This window comes from Geospiza fortis, unplaced genomic scaffold, assembly GCF_000277835.1.
Source record: "Geospiza fortis unplaced genomic scaffold, GeoFor_1.0 scaffold53, whole genome shotgun sequence".
Classification (NCBI taxonomy): domain Eukaryota; kingdom Metazoa; phylum Chordata; class Aves; order Passeriformes; family Thraupidae; genus Geospiza; species Geospiza fortis.
The window spans coordinates 2827077-2851664 of NW_005054305.1; the positions used below are offsets into that span (position 1 = coordinate 2827077).

Sequence of the window (24588 nt, forward strand, 5' to 3'; positions counted from 1 at the left end):
TCTTGTTTTATTGTCAGATCTGGAGGCCTTCTCTTCCCCTTGAGGGAACTGAACAGTGTTGAACGAAGCTCATTAGGCCTGGGCCAGGCCCCAGCACCTGGCACTGAGTTCTGTCATTCTAGAATTACCAGGGTGACAGCATACTTTTTCCAAACATTTTATTCATTTCTCAGGATTCTGCACTTGCTTAGGAGTGGAATTTCAAGATGCTGGAGATGCTCACTATCCTAGTGCTTGCCCAGACTATCCCACACACCCTGCCACTCACAGCTTTCCAGCCCTGAGGCAGATCTCTGGGTGGTATCCCCAGATAGTTGTTTTACTGTAAACAAGACCAGAAACACATTCATGAGATCCAGCAAAGGAACAAGTGGATTTGATGTCCTGATGATATTCAAAATTCTCAAGAGCTAATTAGCCTGGAGGAGAAGGGAATAATGGAAGAAGCTATCTCCTACATGGATTGGCTCTCTGATGAGAAAAGGCAAAAGGTGTAACTATGAATGGTTTCCTATAGATGGCTCCCAAGGTGTGGAAATGCTGGCAGTACTGAGTACATGTACCAGCTCAGACACACCACCAGGAATCACAAGACTGTTACGAAGTACAACAAAACGTTAACCTTAACCCAGCCCCCAGAGGTGATAAACAGCACAGCAGGGAACACATACACCAAGTCAGATGTTGCATAACCCAGATTCAAGAACAGTCACAGCAGCAAATAAATCAACATTGCAACCAGAGACTATCAAACTAACATCATAAATGCTTATAATGAATTTGCTTTATTGTGCTCTGATCAGATTCATTGTTATCTCAACACTTCAAGCTCTGCTCCTTGTGGGGTGCCATTGTTGCAGTTTAACCCAGCAGGATAAACACCACACATTTGCTCACTCAGCCCCTCTCCCAACACAAATGGGATGGGGGATAGACTGGAGGGAAAAAAAAAGGTGAAATTAGTGGGTTGAGATAAAGGCAGCTTAATAGGGCAGAAAAGCAAGGGAAAATAATAATGATAAGAGAATCACAATCATCACCAGTAATGCACAGCACAAAGGCTCACCACCCAGGGACTGATGGCCCATCAGATCCTGAGCAGTAGCCCCCAGATAGATTTCCCTTAGGTTATGTACTGAGCTTGACACCAGATGGTATGGAATATCCCACTGGACAGTTAGGGACAGCTGTCCCAGCTCTGCCCCCATCCCTGCTTCTTGTGTCCTTACTGGTGGGGTGGCACATAAGGAGCAGAAAGTCTTTAAATGACTGTAAACACAGCTTAGGCACAACTAAAACATCAGTGTGTTACCAGCATTATTCTCATTCTAAATCCAAAATACAGCACCATACCAGCTTCTAGGAAGAAACTGAACTCTGTTCCTGTGAAAACCAGGACAATTAACAAAACTAGTAAATGAATAAGAGAACTCAACATGCAGCAAGTTACAGGAGTTCCTCCTACAATGAGACCATGTACAATGAAGAAAGATCCCACAACACTGAGCAAGAGCTCAGATGAACTAGCAAAGCCAACACACCTGCATCCTCTCGGTGGTGCTGGAAAGTGAGCTGGCTTTGTGGATGAGGTACGTATGCTCCATGTACTCCGTGAGGCGCTGCAGGAAGCTCAGGGGCTCGTTGAATATAACCGGCATTGTGATCTTCGACAGCTCCTGATGCACAAATGAAATTCCTGTTACAGGCTGAATGATTAGATACCCTGACCTGCAGTAACCCAAGTTTAACTGGCTTATTACAAAAATAAATGATGCTCTTAGTGCTAATGCAATGCGCTTGACCCGGCTCTGCTAATACTGAAAGGACAAAACCCTTATGAGCTCGATAAGCAGAGCTGTGCTGGTGCTAAGGCTACTTTTAAAACAAAAAGTAAACCAAGCATCAAACTTCCTATCAATGAAAGTATTAGGAAGGTGAGATGAAACAATGGAAAGAGGTATTAAGGACCCTTTTAAAGACTAAGTTATTTATTATTCCATAAATAGATATAGACCATAGGCCATCTATTCACTTAAACATATTATCTTTTTTTGGAGGCAGGGGGGCAACTGGGGGGAGGAGAATAAGAAAGGGCAGGGAAACATGGTGGTACAAGAGTAAAAAGAGGGATTTTGTATTCTGACGAAAAAAGGGAGTTTGCAACAGGAATAAGAATTTAAAGGAAGCCCTACAGTTTGGATGCTGTCTATTCTCTCTCTCCATTTTTAAAAAGCATGCCCTCTGAATGCATAACACAGGAATGGTTTAAACTGCCTGCAGCAGCAAATTAAAAGGCTGTAAGTGTGACTGCTGGCCAAGGGTGAGGCAAACAGCACCATCCTGAGCCATAACAGCAGCACCTGGCACCAGCAGCCTTGGCAGGTGCTTTGGTACAAGCCACTACAAGTTCTGCTGCCCCCCACAACTACAACTTCGCTGCAGAATTAAGACCCTTTTTTCCTGCACATACCTTATGCAAGGCAGGCTTTCAATCTGTTCTTTGTATTTTGTAACACTTTTCCACTAAAGACACTGGGAGAAGCCTCAGACACTTCACATCAACTCGGGAGACTTGGAGCTGCTGATTCAGGCATTCCCCAGCATTTCCACACCTCATTGCTTGATGCTGCTCCTAACTACACCAAGGGGAGGAGGAGAAAACAACAGCAACTAAACCCACAAACTTTCCCTTCTGTAGACTACTGTTAGAGACTGACAGAGGTTTATCAGCAGCAAATATTTCCAGCCTATTGCAGGATCTAATGGAGAGAAGAGCTCTTCTCAATTCACACCTAGCTGGAAGCAGATTAGGTGCCAACGAGCTAACTCTGATCTGGCCACCATCTGGTCAGTAACACCAGGGAAGGGGGAAGACTCAGATACTAAGGGGAAGGGACAAAAGCAAAATGAAAGTGGTTGTTTTTCTGGGGTTGTTTTGTTTTTTCCACAGTCAAAATAAATTTTAAAAAACCCCCACAAAGTACTTAAAAGGCTCAAGTCAAGACACTTTTACTGAAAGAATATTGCTCTGACTAGTTCCTACCTTCTTAAGAAGGTAAAGCATAAAGCAAATTAAGCATAAATAAAGCAGCAAATTAATAAAGCATAAGTAGCAAATTAAAAAGAAAAAAACCAACCTAAAACAAACCAACCCCATAAACAAACGAAAAAACACATACAAAAGACCTCTTCTCCCAAAGTTTTCATTTGGGCCTCAAATAAAACAATCACTCCCCATTTTTTATCATAGCTTTCTGATTACCTACCATGCCAATGCATTTCCTTAAGATACTCCAGATACTGAAGTCATTTCTGGAAAACATTGGAGATGGTAAGCTTGTTCTGTGGAAAGAAAGAAGGGAAAAAAGCAGAAGTAAGAAAAGTTTTCCAATACTAACCGTGACTAAGAAATGCAAATGCTCATTTATGAAAGGAACAGTTTCCCAATTTTTAAATTAAAATCCCTGGGGCAATGACAGTGCTACTTTGAAGCACTAAAACTGTTTTACCTACAAAGAAACACGAATTTCTCGAAAACCAGAACCATTAATTTTGCATAACACCAACGGAAGAGAATGTCTACAGCAGTCATCAGAACAGTTTTCACAATGGCACTACTAAGAGCTGTGTCTTTGTGAGAAAGTGGAAGCTAACTGAATAGGTACAAAAGTACATTCACTGTGTCTGAACAGATCTGAGGGTTAAAACAGAGTGTTTGTTTTGGGGTTTTTCTCCTAGTCACCTTTACACCAACACTGAAGGGCCACAATATTTATGGCCTATATTAAAACCAGCCCTCAGGAGCAACAGAAAAAAGCAGCATCATTAAAGAAGGGCAAATGGAACAGCCTCTTCTACAGGGGGCTGACATATCCCAAAACAAGTCATGAGCATACTTTCAGGGACCAGCATTTAAGCTGAGAACACAGCGTGCATTTCTCAGCCTCATGGGAAATCAAGCACACAGTTTGTTCAGGTTTCTTACTGCTACTGAGCAGCTCAACTGTTAATCCAATTTACTTCTAGAAAGCCAGAAGTATTGGTCAAAGTCCTTTGTCCTTTGACAACACAAATCCATTTTTGGATCATGATGCTATTGCCAACAAGCAAAATCCACAATTTTTCTGTTCTTATCAATAGATAAAAATTACCTAGAGCTTACTCAAACTGCATGAGCTATTAAAGTTTCAAAGTTTAGTTAACTCCAAATTATTGTGTTGCTATCCTAACCAAGGTTGTCTTGTCTCTGCTCAAGGTAGCTAAAGTAATCTTTTTCAGAGAGTGTGAACAGGCTGTACCTTCCTTCTCCACCCCACCTTTCTGATAAACAGAAACACTGCCGTTAGAAAAAAAATGCTCAGGCTATATCGTTTGTTTCAGTAGCCCTACTTGCTGTTCTACCTCCCCTACTTATCTGCCACTGGAACTTTACCAGGGCTGATGCTTCAGTTTTCAGAAAGAACAAAACCAAGAAATGCTCCTTAAAATCAAACAAGCCCCATCCCATCAAAAACCCAGTCATATGTCTGATCTCCTCATGGTAGCAAACCATAGTGTTAGCAAGTAGCTACAAGCCCAACACTGACTAGTTTTACTCAGCTCCTCTGCAGAGGATGAGTGGGTAGGAGGATTTATTTTAATTGACCAACATACCACCACTCACTCCCCATTCTGACTTTTCACTGAGACAAAAATATTTTGTGAAAAAGATCACCCTGAATAATATTAAGTATAAAATACTTCTGTGGATGTTTTGATACATATGTCCAGGAGAGGACAGTGTCCACCAACTACTCAGTCTTATCTTCACTTGTAATGTTAACTTGTTTTTCCTGTGTATCTTTTAATGCAGGCAGTCAGCAAAGTGGGTATTTGTGTTTTAACAAGTCCTTCTGCATGTTAAACAGATTAACCCTTAGTTTGCTGAAGTATACAAAGAAATTGCTTTCCTTACATACTAAAACTTACATTTTCCTTAAAGTTAACCTGCCCTTTTGTTCAGTTTGAAGGTTGGCATTCAGTTTCAGCCACTCATCCGTATTTGTTGCCTATATCAGTCAAATCTGCTGTGGGAGTCAGTTCTCTCCTCCCTCTAGAACACACACACTGAAAGAACAAAGCAGTTTTAAGCCACCAAGGAAGATCCCAGGGACAAGTAAGGACATGTGGACAATGACAGGCAGCCAAGACTTGAGGCCTACTAACCTTGACATACTCCCTGTGATTAAACAAATTATTTTTGAATACAAAAATTCCTCTCCAGATGTCAGTTTCAAAAACAACTCGGGAAGTTAATTTTAGCTTTAAGTGACAAAAACATCTGCTGGAATTTCTGTGCAGTAGAACAGATGAGATTTATTTAGGATCCTTTACTTAAACAAAAAAACACTTGCCCAAAGCATTAGCTATTACACATCAACTGCTACAGGAATCTTGTGGGGAAGGAAACATATGGAGTGAAAAAGGCACCTTTAGCTTGCTTTTCATGCCAACCTGAACAAACAGTCTCCTGGCTCCCATGAAACTGAACACCAACATGTTTGCATTCTGAAAGGCCCCCAGTGCAGGGACCAAAGGGAAAGCTGACAACAAAATTTAGCAACAAGAGGAAAACAGCAGTGACAAGTGGATATAAAATGTTGGCACTTCATACAGAACATTTTTATGCACTGGAGTTTTTGGGGGTTTGCTTGGACTTTTCTGAGGGGTGGAGGTTTTTTGCCTTTTTTTTTTTTTAAGTTTGGCTCAGATTAAAAAATTCCCCTTTTAAAAAGAAGTTATTTGCTTCCTGATTATTTACTGTACTACTCTGTCTCTCAAATCCTCTCCCAAGAAGTGTAACAAAAATTAGGTCTACTCTCAACTCTGTGAACAATCAGCAGGATGCACACTACATAAAAAACCCAAACCAAACCAACAAACAAATAAAAAACCCCCACCAAAACAAAAAAAAAATCCAAAACAAAAAAATCCCAGAACAAAAAACCAAAACAACACAAAACAAAAAAAACCAAAAACCAAACACCAAAAAAAACCAAAACAACCCTAGAATAAACATGCCGATTATATGTGGTACTGGCTTCACCTATTTGTAGATGTACTTCCCAACACTTTTAATTCTTTGGAACCAACAGATTTACTCCTACATTTCCAAACCCAAAGCATGTATGCTCCCCCTGACAAGCAAAACCCAACCTCCACTTCTGCGTGGAAAACTCTCAACCACTCAGATAATATTTGAGGTGCAGTTTAGAGCTCAGGTTGTCTAGATGAAGACAGAATATAATCTTATTTAAACTGTGGGCTGAATAGTGTTAGGTAATTTCATGTGCAACCTAAAGGCACAGATCCCTCTACTCATCTGAGGATACCAGGATTTTAAGCAAAAGAAATTAATATGGTCTATTTTCTAAGGGACTTGTTTCCATGTGGTTAACACAAATAGAAGTTAAAAAAAGTAAAAGTTATAAGCAAACACAAAGGTGTAAGGTTGGAATTAAGTGATGTCAAAACATTCTGAATCCCTCATTTTTCCTAGCACCAAGAGGTTACGGCTTTTGCTCTGAAAAGGCCCAAAGCAGGCAGGGCCTATTTGACCCCATGCACACAGTTACAACCAGCCCCCTGACAAAACAGGCACAAATTGGAGCCAGCAGCTCCAGGCAGGTAACACAGTTCTGAAGTCACACGAAACAGATGCTGTACCAGGCCAAACGTGGCTACTACCAACAGCCTCAGAAAAGAGGCTAAAAATACCACACATCTCACATCCCCTGAGAAGGTTCTCCTGGAGGTGAAGTTTAAATTGTCTGAGATTCTGGGGAGAAAGAGTTTGCATCAATATATTTGGGGACAACTCCCAGTGTGCCAGGTAAAAAAGCCTAACATTACAGCTCAATCTCTAATGTTGTTATAGTCATTTAATCCCATAAAAAAGAGCCATATATTCTACAGCCATTTAATCACATAAAATAAGGCCATACATTCTTATCTAAATGCAAAATAGATTCAAAGAAGTTTCCACTTTTCTTTAGCAGTAAATTATTAGCAAATTTATGCACCCATTTTACTCCAACATCCTAGGCTCTCTTTACTACTAGAAGACAGGCAGCTCAGACAAACAACTGAGGCAGATGTACTTGTTTATTACTTTTCATTACTCTTCATAAAATCAGGAGCTCTGAAATGCTCCTCCAGTCACCTGCTCCCTGCAGTTCTGACAGCACTGTGCAACATCACAAGAAGATGGAAAGTAATTTTTTTATAGTAGATGGAAAAGTAATTCCTGTTTGAACTCCTCAATACAGTGCAAGTCAACATGCACCACCATTTTCATGTTCATTATGTACTGCATCCTCTCTCCTCACTGTTTCCAAGGCAGTGAAGGCAATTCAGATGTCCACCTTCACCTACTGCTTCCTCCCCCACTCCCAAACTTCCTGCTCTGATTAGGAAGGCACTTAGCCAAGGCCATAAATACCACATTGCTAACAGCACAAGAGCAAAACAACATGCTTAGTCGGCTGGTTTATGTTATCTCTCCAAAACACTCACTCCACCCAAGCCCTCATTTGCTTCAGTCTCTGTCTAGTATGAGATGCACAGGTCGACCCTTGAAATATCAGGTCTGATGCTACCAACTCACTTCAACAGCAAGTTGAAGTGAAGTCTTAACTACCAAGAAACTAAAGCCTATCTAGCTTTCTTCTGTAAAACTAAATATTATTTTCCTGGTTTTACAGAAATGTGGTGTCCACATCATCATCCTGTACATCCAAAACACTTCCAGAATAGTCTCTCTGAAACATGCTGAAGTCTGGCTTTATTTGTAGCACAAATGTTATATTGCCCTTTCACTGAAACTGGAGAATAGTGGTGTCTGTTACATCTCATTAACTCCAGACCTATTGTCCTCCTTTATCGGCAAGGAAACAAACAAAAATGGATCATTTGACAACACAAAATAAGCACATAAAACATGGATGAGACTTTTAGAATAAGACTCCCTTTGTTCACATTTGAGTTTCTGATGCCAGGCTAGCAATATTTTTCATTCATTCTTGATACCAACAGAAGGATCAAATAACTCGAAATTAAAGAGGCAATAGGAGGTACAGGTCATTAAAGATAAATGAAGGAATTAAAATCCACATAGATTTCAATAAGATCTAATAAAAAACAAGTGTGTCCATTTTTAAACAGCACATTATATTTTCTTTTTACTTATTTAGATTGGATCATCAAGATGCAAAGAGCACAAGTTGGAAAAACAGTCTTTATAAAATCATAGCACGACCAATTACTTGTCAATCATCCCTAGCAAAGTTTTAAAGTTTGTTAGCTTTTCAGAGATTCCTGTGGTCTATTACCATTAATGAATATTATAGAACTTGAAGAATGGACAACATCCTACCTGTGTTTTTTGATTCCGTTTGAGAGCGACTCCCCACTGCCACACACCTTTTCTTCAGACATGCTTGAAGTTATTGTATCTTTTGAATCCATGCTGTCCTCTAAGGAGTAGGCTGCTGCTGTTTCAAACCCACTTAATGATTTTTCAGATTCCGAATCTGCAAAAGAGCAGGTGCATGTTAATGAATCTACCGCCTGTGCTAGGCTTCAGTCACTAACAGATCTCCCTGCCTTGTACAAAACTGAAACCTAAGTAGCCCACTGTGTCCTGATGACAGCATCTATTTGGTAAGTAACTAGTACTGCCAGAGACTGCTGCAGCCCAGCATCTAGACATAAAGAAATTGCACAATAAGCAACACCACAGTACATTAAAAATCCTCTACCAAACTGAGCCAAAATCTGGCATATTTATTAAATTGAAGTTACTAGACCTTGCCTAGGACAAGTGCCAGTGCCATACAGATGCCAGTACCCTACCACACAAACAGGTACCTTGAGTAGTGATCCCTTCTTCAGTTAGGTGTAAGTTCTTAAGACTCTCAGTGCTGTTCACCAACCTTCACTTCCCAACTCACTGAACAGGTATCAAAGAACAGAAGGATGTATCATGTAGATAACACCAACTACGTAGGTCCCAGCAAAGTCTAAGTGATAAGCTCACCAATCAACAAGATAAACTTCGTTCTGTGGAAGGCAGGTTAATAGTACAACCCACATCACATCTCAAACTAAACCAAATATGAACAACAAAACCTTCTTTCCAACCAGTGTAGTGTTTGTGCAGTTCTGGAGAATAGACAGTCTTGCCCCAAATCAGAAGGTACAAATTTCCTGGCAATGGCTGTATTTTTGGGTTAGGTTTTCTTTCAAACCTGACAAGATTATCTAAGGATTATCCAACTGCAAGTTCCAGGAAGCGAGGGAACTCAAGACATCAACTTCTACCTCATTTGAAAAATTCTTTAGCAGAAACCAGGTACCACAACGAATGGCAAACAGCTTAATGCAAGCCTCACTGTTCCTGAAAAACGTACACCCGAACTACAGTAGATGCTATTCCTGCTATGTACTGCTTCCAGCATATGCTGTTGCTCTTGGCTGCAAAACCCCACAGAAATAATTGCAAAATTAGCCATTCTCTCACACACTCGTTCTAATTCAAAACCAGTAATCAAAATCTGCTGAAGTAGCACAGAGTCCAAAAGAATATCTCGCTCACAGCTGTCTACTGCCAGGTGCTTTCTTGTTTTGTCTTAAAAAAGCTATGCCAGTAGCTTCTCCAGAACATGTAAATTGTATATTGCTTTGCTGAAGGGTGTGCGTATATACATATGTATAGACATATGTACATATGTATATGTATAGACAGGAGGACTTTCCACCATATCCAGATCACATAAGGGTCAGGAACAGGACAGAATCCTGATAAATGGATGGGCTGTGTCACAATGTCTCCATCCCTTCTAGAGAGAGAGATCTAGAAGCATAAATGAGATTTTTCATTTTAAACATCCATGCCTATCCTCATCAAGACTGTTCTGAAATTAAGCCAGTTGCTAGGGAATGAAAAGAACTGCCAGCTGGTGCTCAGGATATGTTAAAGAAGTGGACTGGCACTCCAGAGAATCTGCTCACAATTTTCCCCAAATTTGTCAGTCTAGTTCTGTGCCAAGTTATGACATAACATATCAAAGCATTAGTTTGGTGGGTACTATATTTAACAAGTAGGGTAAGGAAAAGCATTTTTACTTGTGACAAGTTTGTTATATAAAATACAGATTTGTCCAGAGATCCTAAACCCAGGTAGCCAGGAAGACAGAGTTTTCCTGCACATCCAAATAGAGGAAGAGACACACTAGGAGTGTGATCCAACAGGGGCCTCAGCTTCCTGACCACACAACAAGCTATAAAGTTCCTTGAAGTATGTACTCTACCTCTTTTCTAAGAGCTGCTCAACTGTGCCAACACTTATCATGACAAGAAGAGCATGAAGCCAATGCAGTAACATAAAGGAAAGTCTGGCTCCTGTAGGGTCCTTTCTTCTCTTGTACCATCCAGGACTGTCTTGCTTTCAGACAAGAGTCATAGTGTGCAAATTCCTTCAATCTGAGTCTCTGCAACAGACCCAGGACTCCGGAGCAGAAAGACAAGAGCAGATAAGCTTCACCAGAACTGCCTGTCACTCTTGGATACGATTCTCAGCATAACAAAGATTTTTAAATACCACACACATTCAGTTCTCCTCATGCTGGCCTTATAGTGCCAAGAGAGGATTCTGCTGGACTGAACTCTGCACCTGCAAATCTCTCCAGAGCTGTAGACACTGACCAGACAGCCTTCTCCAGGGCATGAGCCTTACCTAATGCAAGAATACCATGCTATACAAGAAGAAACAGTAGAAGAATGAAACACAACTGTTATAAGAAACTGCTCCCTAAAGAAACCTCACCCATTTTCCTGAGAAACAGAGAAAGTACATCTACAACAGCTTCTGCCATCAAAGATCTCAGTCTCCAATCCTTTAACCTCAGCCACCTCCTTTAACCCAACGAATTTAGCAAGCCTTGAGAGACTGTTAGGGTGTCAGAGTGAACAAGCCTAGTACTGTACTGTGAGCACAGATCAACAGGCAACTCAAACTGAGCTTTTCCCTGTGCACTTGCAGCGAACTCTTTTCTGAATTAAGATTTGCATACTCCCCCGTCACTGCAAAAAAAGATTTATATTCACAAGTTTCTACAGAGCAGCTGTCAAACAGATGACTAGGAGAAAATGAAGGGTTTTTTTTTAATTGAACTTAAGGGGTTGTGGGCTGAGGAGGGGGGAGAAGGAATAAGAGTCCCTGTACAGAAGCCAAAATTTTAAAGTGATCTCTGAGACAAGACCAGGCTGACTAGGAAGCTCTCCAGCTCACAAAACCTGAAAGAGTAACAGTACAAACACCAGCTACATTTGCAAAAGTGGGAGAGGAAAACAGCAGAAGCAATGACAGAAATCTAACTCAAGGGACTTCATTTCCTATTGCTACAACTGGTAAGTTTTCAGATCCAGATAGGAAAGTCTGGCCAATATTTTTGATTAATAAATAAACCTGAGAAATATAGTGTTTAACCATTGGCACTGTTGGGTTTCAGTTCTGACCAGGTGTTTCCCATCCCTCTGAGACACCCAAGTTCATTCTTTTAATTCTATTCAAGGCAAGAAGTGACAGGCAGCAGTGTTCTCACAGAGGCTGTGAAGTATTTTTGGTACATGTTCAAAAAAAGCCACTTGACAAACTACTCTAAACATGGAAGGAAGGGCAAGAGGTTTGTTTGCTTTTTGTATCATTTTTACTTTTAAGTGATCTGATTACTGTAGACAAACTAGGAAACAACAAGGGATGTAGTCTGCTACTTATTGTACCATTTAGGAGAGTTAGTTATAAACACAGCACCCAGTAGTGCTAGATACCAGCAGAAGCTATACTATGACAGGTTAGCTTCAGTGTACTTAAATATTCCTGTAGCTAAATAACTGCTTTTATTGCAAGATTGCATCTATGCAAAACCATCAATAACCCTCTCAACACACACAAAAATCCTGTTTGCAGAACAAACCCCACTTCTCAGACAAAACCTATTTAAAAGAGAAAAACAGAGGAAGATCTAAATTTTTCCCAAACTGGGTGCACAATTTGCAAATGAGAAGGGAATCTTATCTGAAAGGCAAAAATGAAGTACCTTTACCCTTTAATTCTTGACCTGCTTAGCCATTTTTCAGCCTCTGCATTCCTATACCATTTTCATATGCTCCTGGTCTGTATTAATCAAAGCTAATAACTTCTCCACCTCTCTAGGAGACAGCATTGGTCTTCTTGAATTTTGCTACTTATTCAATGCTCCTTCCCTTCCCCAGAGCCCTCCCGTCCCACCCCACCCCGCTTTAAACATAGAAGAGTTTGACACATGTTAAGCATTCAATCCTGAAAGTGAGAGCCGCAGCACTCTGTGTGGTATCGAGTTTAATTACACATTTCCACCACGCCCATGATGAGCGGATCAGCCCACTGGGAAGTGCTGTTAAATGACCTATGGTTATCAGAGTTCAGATTAATAACACCCTTAACTTTGCTCTTCTTAACACTGTATACTGTGCTTTGGTAAGACAAGTAACTGTCATTTTCTCTAGGTTCTTCCTTTAATTTCTCTCTCTTTGCAGGGATTTAAGAATTACTGCAACAGTCAAAAAGTACTGACAACAGCATATCACTTAAAGATACAAAGAAAGGAGATTTCAGAAAATAACCTCCAACTCCAGTAAGTAATCTTACCACATTGCAAACATTTTCCTCACTCCAGTTTTGGAAAAGGAAGAGGATATTTCTGTAATTCTGGCCACAATTTCTACAAACAGAACCACACACCACAGACTTTAACAGTGAACAATTCAGTCTATGCCAACACTAGCAGGTAGCATGGCTCAGGCTGAAGCAGATCTGCAATAGGAACAGATGGTGCTGAGGACTTGACATCAAACCAGATACGTTTCTAGTGCTGTTCTCTTCAGATCTGCTCTTACTCTGCTGCCGTGGACTGAGTGTCCAATAGGAGCTGGACTGTATCTTGATTCAGCTTCATTCAGGAGCAATTGGAATTTTCTACAATGTGAACCAGAGCATGGCAAATAGCGACAAGTAGTTGCTGCACTGACTACATCCTTTTTGATAGACCTCTTCCTCAAAAACCTGCTTGAAAATTGCTCTGAATTGCCCCATTAGTGATACTTCTGTTGAGACTAAACAAAAAAATTATTTTTAAAACATTAAATAAATAAATAAATAAATAAATAAAGCAGCAGTGGCATCTTTTTTCAACCTGTCAAGTCAAAACTAACAATTCTTCAGCTCAAAGTGCAAGCCTACTTATGCAACACTCTCACTTCTAAACTCACTCCTACAGCAGGGATTTAAAAATTCATAGAACTGCAAGCAGAAAAAGATGGCATCCTGATAGAAAAAATACTCTTAAGTAGTGGCATTTTCCCACTGACAGACATTATAACTTGTTATATCACCCTGTTAAAATACATTGGTGTTTGCTCAATCTCCTACACAACTTGGAAAGGTAATTCATGAATATGGTTATTTTTCCAAAATCAATATAATTTGACACTATCAGTTTGCAAATCAGGTAAAGCAAAAGCTTTGCAGACAGTTGTAGCAATTTAGATTTCCAGAAACAAAAAAAACCTCTCCTCAAACCATACCAACAAAAAACTAATTCCATTCATGCTTAAAGTGAAAGCGGTAACATGTATTCAGCAGTCAGGAAAATACATCACATTTCCCTTTTTCTAGCCACCTCCCCATCCCCGCCCCCTTCAGAGACAGAAAGGACCTTCATCTCTGCAAAGCACTAAATGTGAACAACCTAGAGAAGAGAATCTAACACACCAGTCTGATTAAATTGACAGACAGCCAAGAAAGTAAGTCTGTCCCAGAAAATTATTTAAAATGCAATTAAAATGAATTATGTCAAGTAACTTCTCCCAAAGGAGAAAGAAATAATGTTTGGGTTTTTTTAGGTATGTTTGTATACATATGCACTCAGCAAGTTTCACAATTTTACAAATCCACTTAACACAATTTGTTTGTAGCTTGCAAGGACAAAACAAACGACCACCTCTGACAACAGGAGAGATGGCTTTGGACACTTTCATCCAACAGTATTTAGAGATTAGGTCAGTTATGAGATGTGTCAACTAGCAGCTCTTTAAAGCTTAATATTCTCTCATATGCACAAGGCAAGCCCAGCTGGAGAGACTACATTCCAACAGCATCAGATAAAGAACTATTCTCTGCTTTGTTGACAATCAAAAGAGCCTGAGGCCTTTCAGCAGAATTGTTCCTTTGGTTCCAGAGGAAGAACCTGTTCTAGTGTTCCTCAGTCTCTTCTACTTGAAGGCCTGATAAATCTGCTGCTGTGCCAAACAGCAAAGTCTCCTTCACAAAGTTGATTCACTGTGTTCCTGTGCACAGACTTCCTTTGCCTGTTTTTTCACGGCTTAAGTTTCTCACTGCAGAACACCTACCAAGGAGTCTGGGAACACTGCTTTTCTCATCTGTCAGAAGCATCAGACAGTTCGGTTCACTGAAAAAGTAACCCCATCCTCGCTAGTGAAGTTTGCCATCTTAACCCAACTGGCTGCTACAGTTAGATTGTGTTCACCCTCAAGCTTTTTCAGATCCTTTGTAGTTGTAGACAGGTGTGTGCTGCTGGATCACCCAGTTAGAGCTACTGCTGAGCTGCATGCACTATGTACAGCCTCTCTACACAAATGCATGTTGCAATCATTTCAGGCAGTTCAGAATCTTACAAAACTACTATTGGCATGTTCTGCATATGAAATTATGAAAGATACTAAACTGAAGAACAAATAAGGAAAGAAAAGACATTTAAGAAATGCATGCAGGATTTTGATTCATCCTTTTCCTTCACATTAACACTTCAGATATACAAAACTGAAATAGAACAAGCCTTTCTTAATGTCATTATCCCTAAAAATTAGGGATTTTTATAGTCTGATCTTATCAACACAACAAAGGAAAAAGCACACACCACCACGGACAAAGCAAGTCAGAAGGCTACAAGATACAGTTACCTCTCCCAAAATAGGAGCCTTATGTTTTGCTATTAAAAAAAAAAGGGTGTAGACTCCCAAGCAATCAGATCTTTCATTTCTGTCCTGTGGTTTTCTAACCTTTGGTCACACTAAGGTGAAGCAACACAATTCTGCAGGTGAGCTCTGGCAAATTTTTACAGCCCTACTCATAAAACACACCAAGTTTACTCCTAAAATTAGGTCTATGTTAGAAAGGCAGAGATTTCACTTGAAGTTAGACTGCTTCCACCTTCTTCCCTCACCCCACCTGGTCCCAAGGCATTCACTACACACATGTTGCCTACACACTCACATTCAGGACATCGACACTTACCTGAAACAGCATCATAGAACTGCTCTTCACTGAGGATGCTGAGAGGCGGAGATCCCTTAACCAGAGACTGCTCTAGTTCATGGTGCTCAGTAGCGAGTGTCTCTAATGCTTCTGACAAGATCTTGTTTTTCTCCTGCTCATGCTCCAGTTTCAAATTCCTCACCTATAAGTAGATACATGTATGAATAAAATCTCATCTCTCTGAAGAATGTGTAGCTGGAAGCTATTCAGAAAATAGACTCTAATGAATAAATAACTAGCAAACAGCTGGAACTGAAACCACATGGATTAATGAGAATATTACAGTACTTGTATGATGACAATAAGGGTGTTAGTCAGCATTTTTAGTAGCTGAAAAATCTGACACGTAAGATCTGACAGTATCAATCACAATTCTGTAAGTGAATTCAAGCCAGATAACTATACCCTAAAACTGAGGGGAAATGTTTACAGCTCTACTTGGATGACCTTAACTAAGGAGTCAGTGATCGGTTTCTACACGCACCAAGCTCCTTCTACTAGTCTGCTCCAATTTAGGCCAAGCAGCATCATCTAAATTGAATTACAGAGCAAATGTGAATGCCAGCTACAAATAACTACAACTGAACTATGAGCTGAAAACATTTAACCCTGAAGATTACAGAAGCAGGTTAAGAAAGAGATTCCTCTGATAACTGACTTAACATTGATATAAACGGCCCTCCCTTTGAGCTCCCCGAACAGTTTACCAAGGAGCCAGAAGTTTACAAAAAGAGAAACCCAGCCACCAGACAGTGGACCTTTTGTAAAACCCACACATGCAATGGGCTCCAGGGCAGATGATGTTATCCATGTTTTGAGTTCAGTACTAGTAATGGGAAAGCAACATGTCCTTCCTATTTCCTCTTTTTTTTTTTTTTTTTGCTGGTGCCTCCCTGCCTTTTGTGTCTGCCAGCAGAGGTGAAAGGGCTGTGACTGAAGGCTCAGAAATGGCCACTTCTCCCAGCCCAACAAGGCTTCAGTGTGCTACCTCTCCTTCAGTCCCTAAACCATCGAGTCTTTCCCTTTCTCCCTTCCAGTGCCTTTTTAAAAGCATCCCCAACCCCTGCCTTGTCCTCTAGTTTACTCTCAAAGGTCAGTTTACAACACTAATTCCCCCTCCACTAAGAACATGCAAGGACATGACAATTAATCTCTTGGAACAGTTACAGGGACAACTTACACATATACCAACATTACCTTTTTGAATCTAATTTAAGAACTGTTCGTATGTCCTCTCTGGTTACACTTTACATTAAAGCTTTACTTTGGAGGCTTCAGCCCCCGCAGTTAAAACCACTTCTCAAACAGTGGATTCAGAGCTGAGCACAAAAGGAGTTAGTAAGGAGATATTAAAAGACATTTGCCACTTCCAGAAAAGAGCTTCTATGCTGGTGGAAACATATCCTCTAGAGAAAGATTTATAGAAGAAATTTTCACCCTCTCAGTTGTGCCAAATACGAAATCAGCTGTTTTGGCTGCCAGGCTCTGAGTATAAGGGGGGAATCCAATTAAATGATAATTAAAAGAGTATAAAATTGGGTTGCTAATTGAAAGCAGAAAAACCAGTAAGTCACTTACTGTCTAATAGTTTTACTCTGAACAAAATGAAAAAAGTCTGGACTAGTTACTGTCACTTTCATTTAAAGTTCACTCTGACAGTACCAATGAAGCCAATTACTGCAATGTTTCATACAAATCAGACATGCCATTGCAAAAGATCTGTTATTAGGCAGTTTCTGCTAAATACATTTGGTATGCTGTCAAACAGTTATGGAACCACCAGCTTAGGGAAACAGCATCAGTATTTTGCTCTCCTGATACAGGGAGGATAGAGGACTGAAAATAAAATGGTACTTTTCATTCTTATTAAATAGCAAAGTAAAATCAGTTATGAAAATGCTATTTGCAATAATACTGTATTTGTAGGATTGAATTAGATGCCATTATGCTATAATGCTTTGGTAAGTGATTTAAATCTTTATCCAAAACTTACAGCAAATTGAAGGAAAATTGAAATAATCTAAAAACCTGGACCCTTTCAGCATCCTTTAGTCACAGTTGTGTGACTAAAGAAGCAACAACACACACAGGCCTAAGACCACACCTGCTCCAAAAAAGTATTTTCTTGACCTTAAGGTTCCTCTGTCCTATCATAATGTAGGGCTATTTAGAATTGCAGAAGGTGTACTACAAATAAATTCCCCTTTTTTAACATCAATTTCCAGCTTTACAGTAAGGCTCACTTTTCTGTGTGCTCCCAGACCTCCTCATTGCCAGGCACTTACTAGTACAGCAATTATACATCAGTAGGCAACAAAAACCCAAACTTTTCATATGTTCCATAAGCAATAGGGTGCTAGCCAGAAGCTAAGGAATAAAGAAAACCCACCTAATTTTATTGCTTGCAATTGTTGGGATGTTCATTCATAACTGAATAAACTGGATTTAAAGCAACCTTAATCAATATCTAGGGGCTTGAGATGGAAAGTTATAGCATAGCATTTTTTCACCAGTATGGAGGTTATGGCATGGACACACACATTCAGACAGAGTCCAGAGATTGCCCTACCAATCTCTACAGCCTGGCACCTCTACATTAGTCATTCCTTGAGGGCCGTTGTCAGGAAACACTGCAACAACACCACATCCTTAAGCACCAAAACAGTTTCACAGCATCAACATGAGAATGAAAAAAGATTTAAAAAATGGTTCTACTACCCTTATTTTATTGATTGTGCCTGTAGAGAAGCAATGCTGGGAGAGATAAAACTGGCACAACCCTGATGTACTCAACAACACAGGAGAAAGAACCTTGCTTGAAGTGAGCAGGTTTTTTTTTTAAACACCAAGCAGCTTTAAGAGACACTTCCATTTTGTCAATAATAAAAGTCAAAGTGATGAAGTTCACCTCCTAAAACCTATTTGCAGTAAATTGAATGTAAAGGGATGATGCTGTTTTGTTTTCTCAGAATCACACACACTCTCTTCCCAGTTTAACCTGAAACACTGCAGGCAGATTGGTGCTGCTTTCAGAGCATAAGTTTATTGAATAATGTAATTGACCAACTGAGCGATAGGTTTTCCCAAAATGTAAGCAGCAGATTGCCATTCTGCATAATTTTGCCATGCTCTATTTCTCATTCACAAGACATGGTCAATGAACAGGATTCTGATGTGAATTAGTCCCTCTACCTTGCTACTCCACCAACCACTTTTGGAGATGGCATTTCAGCTTTATCCCTTTTGCAGAAGCTGTTTCTTTCCCATTGTGTCTTTCTTCAGCGGCCCAAGACAAAAACATCTGCAAGATTACAGAAGGAACTTCCAGACTAGTTTTAAAATTTGTTATTAACACAAAAAGTGTAGGATTCATGTAATAAGAAGGAAGAAGAGCATAAAACAAAGTTGAGAAGCATTTCAGTCTATTAAACCGGATGCAGAGAGGCCAGTATTCTTCAGTGAAGTATCACCTGATTTTGTGAAGTTGCATCAGCTGAATACTAAATCATTTTATGAACTGACAGAAATATTCATGTAATGCAGTAAATATCACACCAAAATGATGCAGATACCTGTGTACACACAGTTCTGGAAATCCAGTCTGAGCAAGAGGAAGTATTGGAATAATCATTTTAATGACAGCCTGAGTAAGGCACAGCTTGTAATACAGCCATGGTTTCCGTACCTTTCATGGTGGTGCCTGAGCTGAGAGACAGATGGCAAATCTTACTGGGTTCAGCTCCTCATCTTCCAACCATAGAATGGCTGCCACCATTAGACCCCTGTCACTGGTGCCCACAATGCCTGTGCCACCAGCAGCATTATCAGCTTTCCCCTGAGCCTTACACAGAAAGTGGCACTGAGTGCTCAAGTGAACCCAGCATGAGGCCAGCTGAGTTCCGAACGCCCAACTGGCCAGGCCTCCTACCTTACCCCTGTCAGGAGCTGTTCTGAACAACAGCAAATAGTTATCAATAAAGCTGGGCTTGTGCTCACACTGTTAGACAAGGACACTTTAGATCAGTCCTGCTTCCATCTCCAAAGAGAATGGTATTACAGTCAAACTTCAGATTTCCTGTTTCTGATGAAAGCTATCTACCCTTGTCTCACAGAAGCAAACAATCACTCCATCATTATCCTTACAGCTATAGACACAGCTATAACCTCAGACTGAAGTCTTGGTGGTTCTCTGTCAGTGTATCTAGGTCAGTGCAACAATCCACTCTTCAAAACATACTTCTCCAGCTGAAGATGTTTGATATCCACGGTCTGGTAACTAGTTTCACTTTTGGTTTAATTGAATAGAAATCTGCTTCCAACAGCTTCTTATATAACGTTCCTGTAAACACTACAGTAAAATTTGCTGCTGTAAACTCCACATTGTAAGTTTAAATGGTAGAAGTGAGTTATTTTAGCAATCAAACTGCTCTTTCTTTTGTTAAAGGAAAGTAACAAACTATTTGCAGATACTCCTATTGCCGTTCCATGTTATCTGAAATCCTGCTAAGCACAAGAGCATGGTTTAAAAGTTAATTTCTTCATTGCATACTACTGGCAGAAACTTCATGTGCTTATTCCAAAATATCAAAAAGCTTATCTGTGTGTAACATACACCAGTCTCACTCTGCTCTGTACCCTCAGTCTTACTTAGGTAGGTGGGAGACCAGTAACAAGCACCCAACCACTCTTTTTTATTCCTTTTTTCTTTTTTAAAGGGTAAAGTCTTGAACTGTATCAGCACAGCCTGTGACCAAGGCCTCTCTGTCCATCCTGAAGACATCTTAGTACAATACACAAAATACTTGCTTTGTTTGGCGCTGGATGCCTTTAATTTAAATTAATGCACAACAACAGTGGCACTTCTGTGGGGTAGGAAAGGATCACACCACTCTATGCTCAGCTAATAAATGATCATCTCAGCAACATGCTACTGCAGCTGCAAAAAAGCACTAAACCAAACATACAGCGAGCAAGGCATAAAACAAATACAGACACCTCAATAATATGCAGTGCTACATGCTTTCAACATTAGAACAGTAAATTAAAAGACAGCATACCTTAGATCCTACTTCTCCTGGACTGAGAGAGAAAAGACAGACTTCACAACACCGCAGTGTGATTTGGCTGAATTTTATTTTCAGGCACTCAACTTCAGTGCTAGGAGCAACTGCCCAAAACACACAGACTTCAGAGTTGTGCTGAAAGGAAGTACCTCCTCTTTCACACAGAAACCATGAGGGGATCTGAAGGCAGACTCTGCTGGAATGTCAGAACACTGTGTACCAACCCTGCTCTGCAGTAAGCTGAGCACGGGAGAGCTGCCCGTGACACCGCCTCACCAACGGCTCTGATGCCTCAGAAGGGAGGGTTTGCTTTTCAAAATGAATGGCCTTGTCCGACTGCCACAGAAATTCCATCCCCCCCAAAATGTCATTTCTAATGGGATATTTTCCACAAAGCACAGAAATGAGGTGCAAGTTCTCAGCTGGAAGGCAGGGGCTAGTCTAACACCTGGTTGGAAATTAACACATAACCAAGGAATTAGAAAAACACTGCTATAGTAGAACCGGCATTTTTATGTGAACATCTTCTGATGCTTTCTGTAATAAAGTAAAGCAAATCAAACCTGCCATTTGTTTCACACTACATCTATTCATCTGAAGCTGATAGTTTCCAGGGTCAGCTACTCCAACAGGACATACTATACTGAAAGACAGAACTTACAGAGCACTGCAGTGTAACACATTACACTACAGAAAACTCGTCACAGAAAGCACTGAGAATCCAAAATGAGAACTCTGTCCCTTCTGTGATTTTCATAACAAATGAAAACCCCTACCAAAAATATGAGGCAAAGAGTGGAAACCTCAACCTCGATGCAGAGTTTGATATTTACAGTTTGTCTATTCTAACAAGCACAGCTGTAATTTTGCTGTTGGTACAATATAGTCCCTATTGCTAGTGCCTTCTTGCATAAGCCAGTCTTTTGTGATGTCCAGTTTGAACTAGTGCTGAGTAAATCTATTAATGTAGAATGAGAAATAAAAAGTTTTATAAAGAGCCAGGCCCGCCTCCATGTCTTGAACAAAGGTAGAAACATAAAGACTGAGTATTTTCCTTGAGGTGTATCTGTTTAGAAATGGAACAGTTCTATGTATTTTGCTAGCTAACTTCAAAGTATGCTACTGCAGCACTAGTTCTACAGGACAGACTTCTAAGAAAAGTGCTATTAAGACTTTCTGCTGCCTGGAATAGTACCAAATTGCTGCTTAAGCTGCTACTGAAGTGAAAACTGAAACCAGTTGTTCTCAAGGAGAACTCACTCCAAAAGTTCTCATAGTTTTAATTATAATTGAACTTCAGTACAGGATGCTTCCCAGAAAGAAAACAAATTTTAGAAAAGGATTGATTTTTACCTCTTCTCATGGGACTTAACTCCCACTAAGCACACATTAGTATATGATACGAATATGTATAATTATGCTTTTCTCTTAATCTTCCACCCCAAAAAGCAGGAACAGTTCTAGTTTCAGAACGTTGCTTTGCAAGTATGCCTCAGGTGTTTGAGGCACTAGATAAAAGAATGAGTGACTTACGAATACTCCTATGGCACATCAAAAAACTGCAAGTGTGACAGCACACATTAAAGTAACAACAAAGTGTTCCCAAACAGATGCAATCAATTTCATGAAGACATCCCCAGATTCCTAAAGCATGTAAATATTTTACACAAACCTTTCAGAGTTCTGATCTGTTTATACACAAGCCCTTCTACAAAGAACCTCTTGCTGACTCACTACTCCCCAGCACCATCAAGCACAAGGGACTTGTGACAAATGTCTGCTATGCAAACATATGTTAAAGTCTTGCATCCTAACTCTTCATTTGCTGGAGTAAACCAGCTCCTGTAAACTTCATCACAGCCTCTTTTTTCCCCCCTGGCTTTTACCAGGGAACAGAGGACTGATCCGAAATAGGTCATGATTTACTTCAGCCATTACTTCTTGCTCAGGTTTTCCCCCTCTCTGTGCCATAAGCCTGTCAGTTACCCAGCTTCAGAGATCTATCTCACCTAAACCCAGCATAGTTAGAAAGTGAAAGTGACTTAAACTACCGCTACTGCAACTACTGAAAAGCAAAACAAGATGTGATCACTTAATCGAGGAGGTAAGCTGAGCTCACTGGCGATAGGCAAATGGTTATTTACTGTATCACAAGACAGCATCAGTCTTCATCTCCAAAGTCCAGCCAGCTGACTCTACAGCATCAGAGTACCACATCTTACTGAGATCATCATATTCAAAAGAGAAAACACACTTGGAGGCAAACATAACAGCTGGCTTGCTTTCAGACCCATATACAGAAAACATCACCAATACAGTTTCTTTTTGTACAAAGGCTGAAAGACCCACATACACACAACCAAACCCCATACATACCAATTTAAAGTCCTGGTAATCTGTTCTCTTACATCCCAACCCGAAGTCTATAGAGGAAAGCAAAGACTTTGTAGAACAAGTCATACGACTGCCTCAGTCATTCCCCAGATGAACACAAGAGTTCATTGTTAATCAACCACGAACATTCGCATCAAAGTTCAAGAAGACGAGTTTAGCAGGGCTGATTTGGAACTGTTACATTTCATTCTTCTGAGCACAGAATTGTAGTATCTCCCTATATTTGATTTATTAATATAATTAAATTCTGCTAATGAAGGAAAGGATAAGATATGATCATAAAACTTAGAAAAATACAGCAGAAGCAGCAGTAGAATCAAAAGCCATTCTATCCCCACAGAAGGAACTCTTACTTTGGCAGGATCACGTCAACTCAGGCAGACATCTAGGTTGTAAGAGAACTGATATTCAAGAGAAAAGCCGGAGATGCTGAGAGCACGCAGCAGCCTTCTCCCAGCGTACATGTCTAATATAAAAATTCATCATTCAAGACTGCTGGGAATAACAGTTTCTGAACTAGCCACATGCTAGGGACAAGGACTGTTTGCCTCCCACCTTTCCCTCCTAAGACACTAACACTTCCTCCTCAACACGGACCTTGCTGCCTTCCTTCCCCTCTCCCGTTTCCACATTTGGCTATGTCAAAGTCTGTTTATTCAGAGGCTGCTGAAGCACTGCAATTTTAACCAGTGGAGAATGTCGCAGTTCCCAGCCAGGAACCTGTCTAAGAGCACATGAGCAAACTGCAGAGACTAATTGCTGATTGCAGATTAGAAGGCTGGTTTTGGCTTAAAATCTTGGATTTGAGCTTTTCTATCAGAGAAACTGTTTCTTCAAAGTGTTTCTGCACAGTCAAGACCTAAAAAAGCTCTTTCTGGCTTGTTTCTAAAGTGAGAATCAATGGCAATTCCAAGTCTTCCTCTCAAATGTATTTGTTTTTCCCATTTTACTTGAACAATTTAACTGTAATCTGATAAATGTCATGAGGTCTACTTAGGTTTGAGAGCTGCAGAAGTTGCCAGTCTCCAGAGCCCATTCTGTTCCTACTTGAGTTCCAGTACTATAATACTGATTAGTCAAATATCAGGACTTCAAAGAAAAAGCCTTCTGATTCTGTCATTTTCTGTGAAGTATTGTTTCTATTCTGAGTAATGCTGAAATTAAATATTGCTGCTATTCACTCTTGCCAATACTAATGCCAAAACAAGCTGGGAGTCAATGACATCTGCAGCAATGCACGCATTTGGGAAGCACTCTTTGAGCTGCAGACCTACAGGATTACCAGAGAAAAACCACACCCCAAGGATATTTCGCTGCCCCAGTGAGTTTATGTTCTCAGAGGCATATGCCACAAGTAACTTTCCTCAAACTAAAGGCCCCATTGAAGCTGATCTATCATCCTGATGCCAACAGAACCAGAACACCACACTGCTGTGTGCTTTCAATCCGGTAGAGACAATCTTTTGTCTTCTCCTTTTGAGGGAGTGGACATCTTTGAAGTTTGCTAGTCTCACAGAGAGACCAGATTTTAAGATGTAAGGGCTCTTAAGAATGCATACAGGAAACATTTTCTTTTTATTCTTAAGGACTGTTTTGAAAATAGATCTTAAGGCAGTTTTGATCTAACTACTTCCCTTAAGCATTCTTCCGTATACACCACTGATTACTTTGATCAATCCCTTTGTAATCTCTCCCCCACACTTCTTCCCAACTGGATTA

General features: G+C 40.2%; 1 protein-coding gene across 4 annotated transcripts in view; it reads right to left on the reverse strand.

The window, feature by feature from the left end:
- Positions 1-24588, reverse strand: part of OSBPL1A (oxysterol binding protein like 1A) — a 76566-nt gene that overhangs the window by 14264 nt on the left and 37714 nt on the right. For 3 of the 4 annotated variants that reach the window (XM_031066559.1, XM_031066558.1, XM_014312006.2), the window contains 4 exons: positions 15392-15554; positions 8414-8570; positions 3267-3342; positions 1542-1676 (listed from right to left, as the gene is read on the reverse strand). In XM_031066559.1, the coding sequence (XP_030922419.1) occupies positions 1542-1676; positions 3267-3342; positions 8414-8570; positions 15392-15554 (531 nt within the window). Of the gene's footprint in view, positions 1-1541; positions 1677-2470; positions 2637-3266; positions 3343-8413; positions 8571-15391; positions 15555-24588 lie in introns of those variants that run through there. The other variant, XM_031066560.1, reaches the window with a different exon arrangement.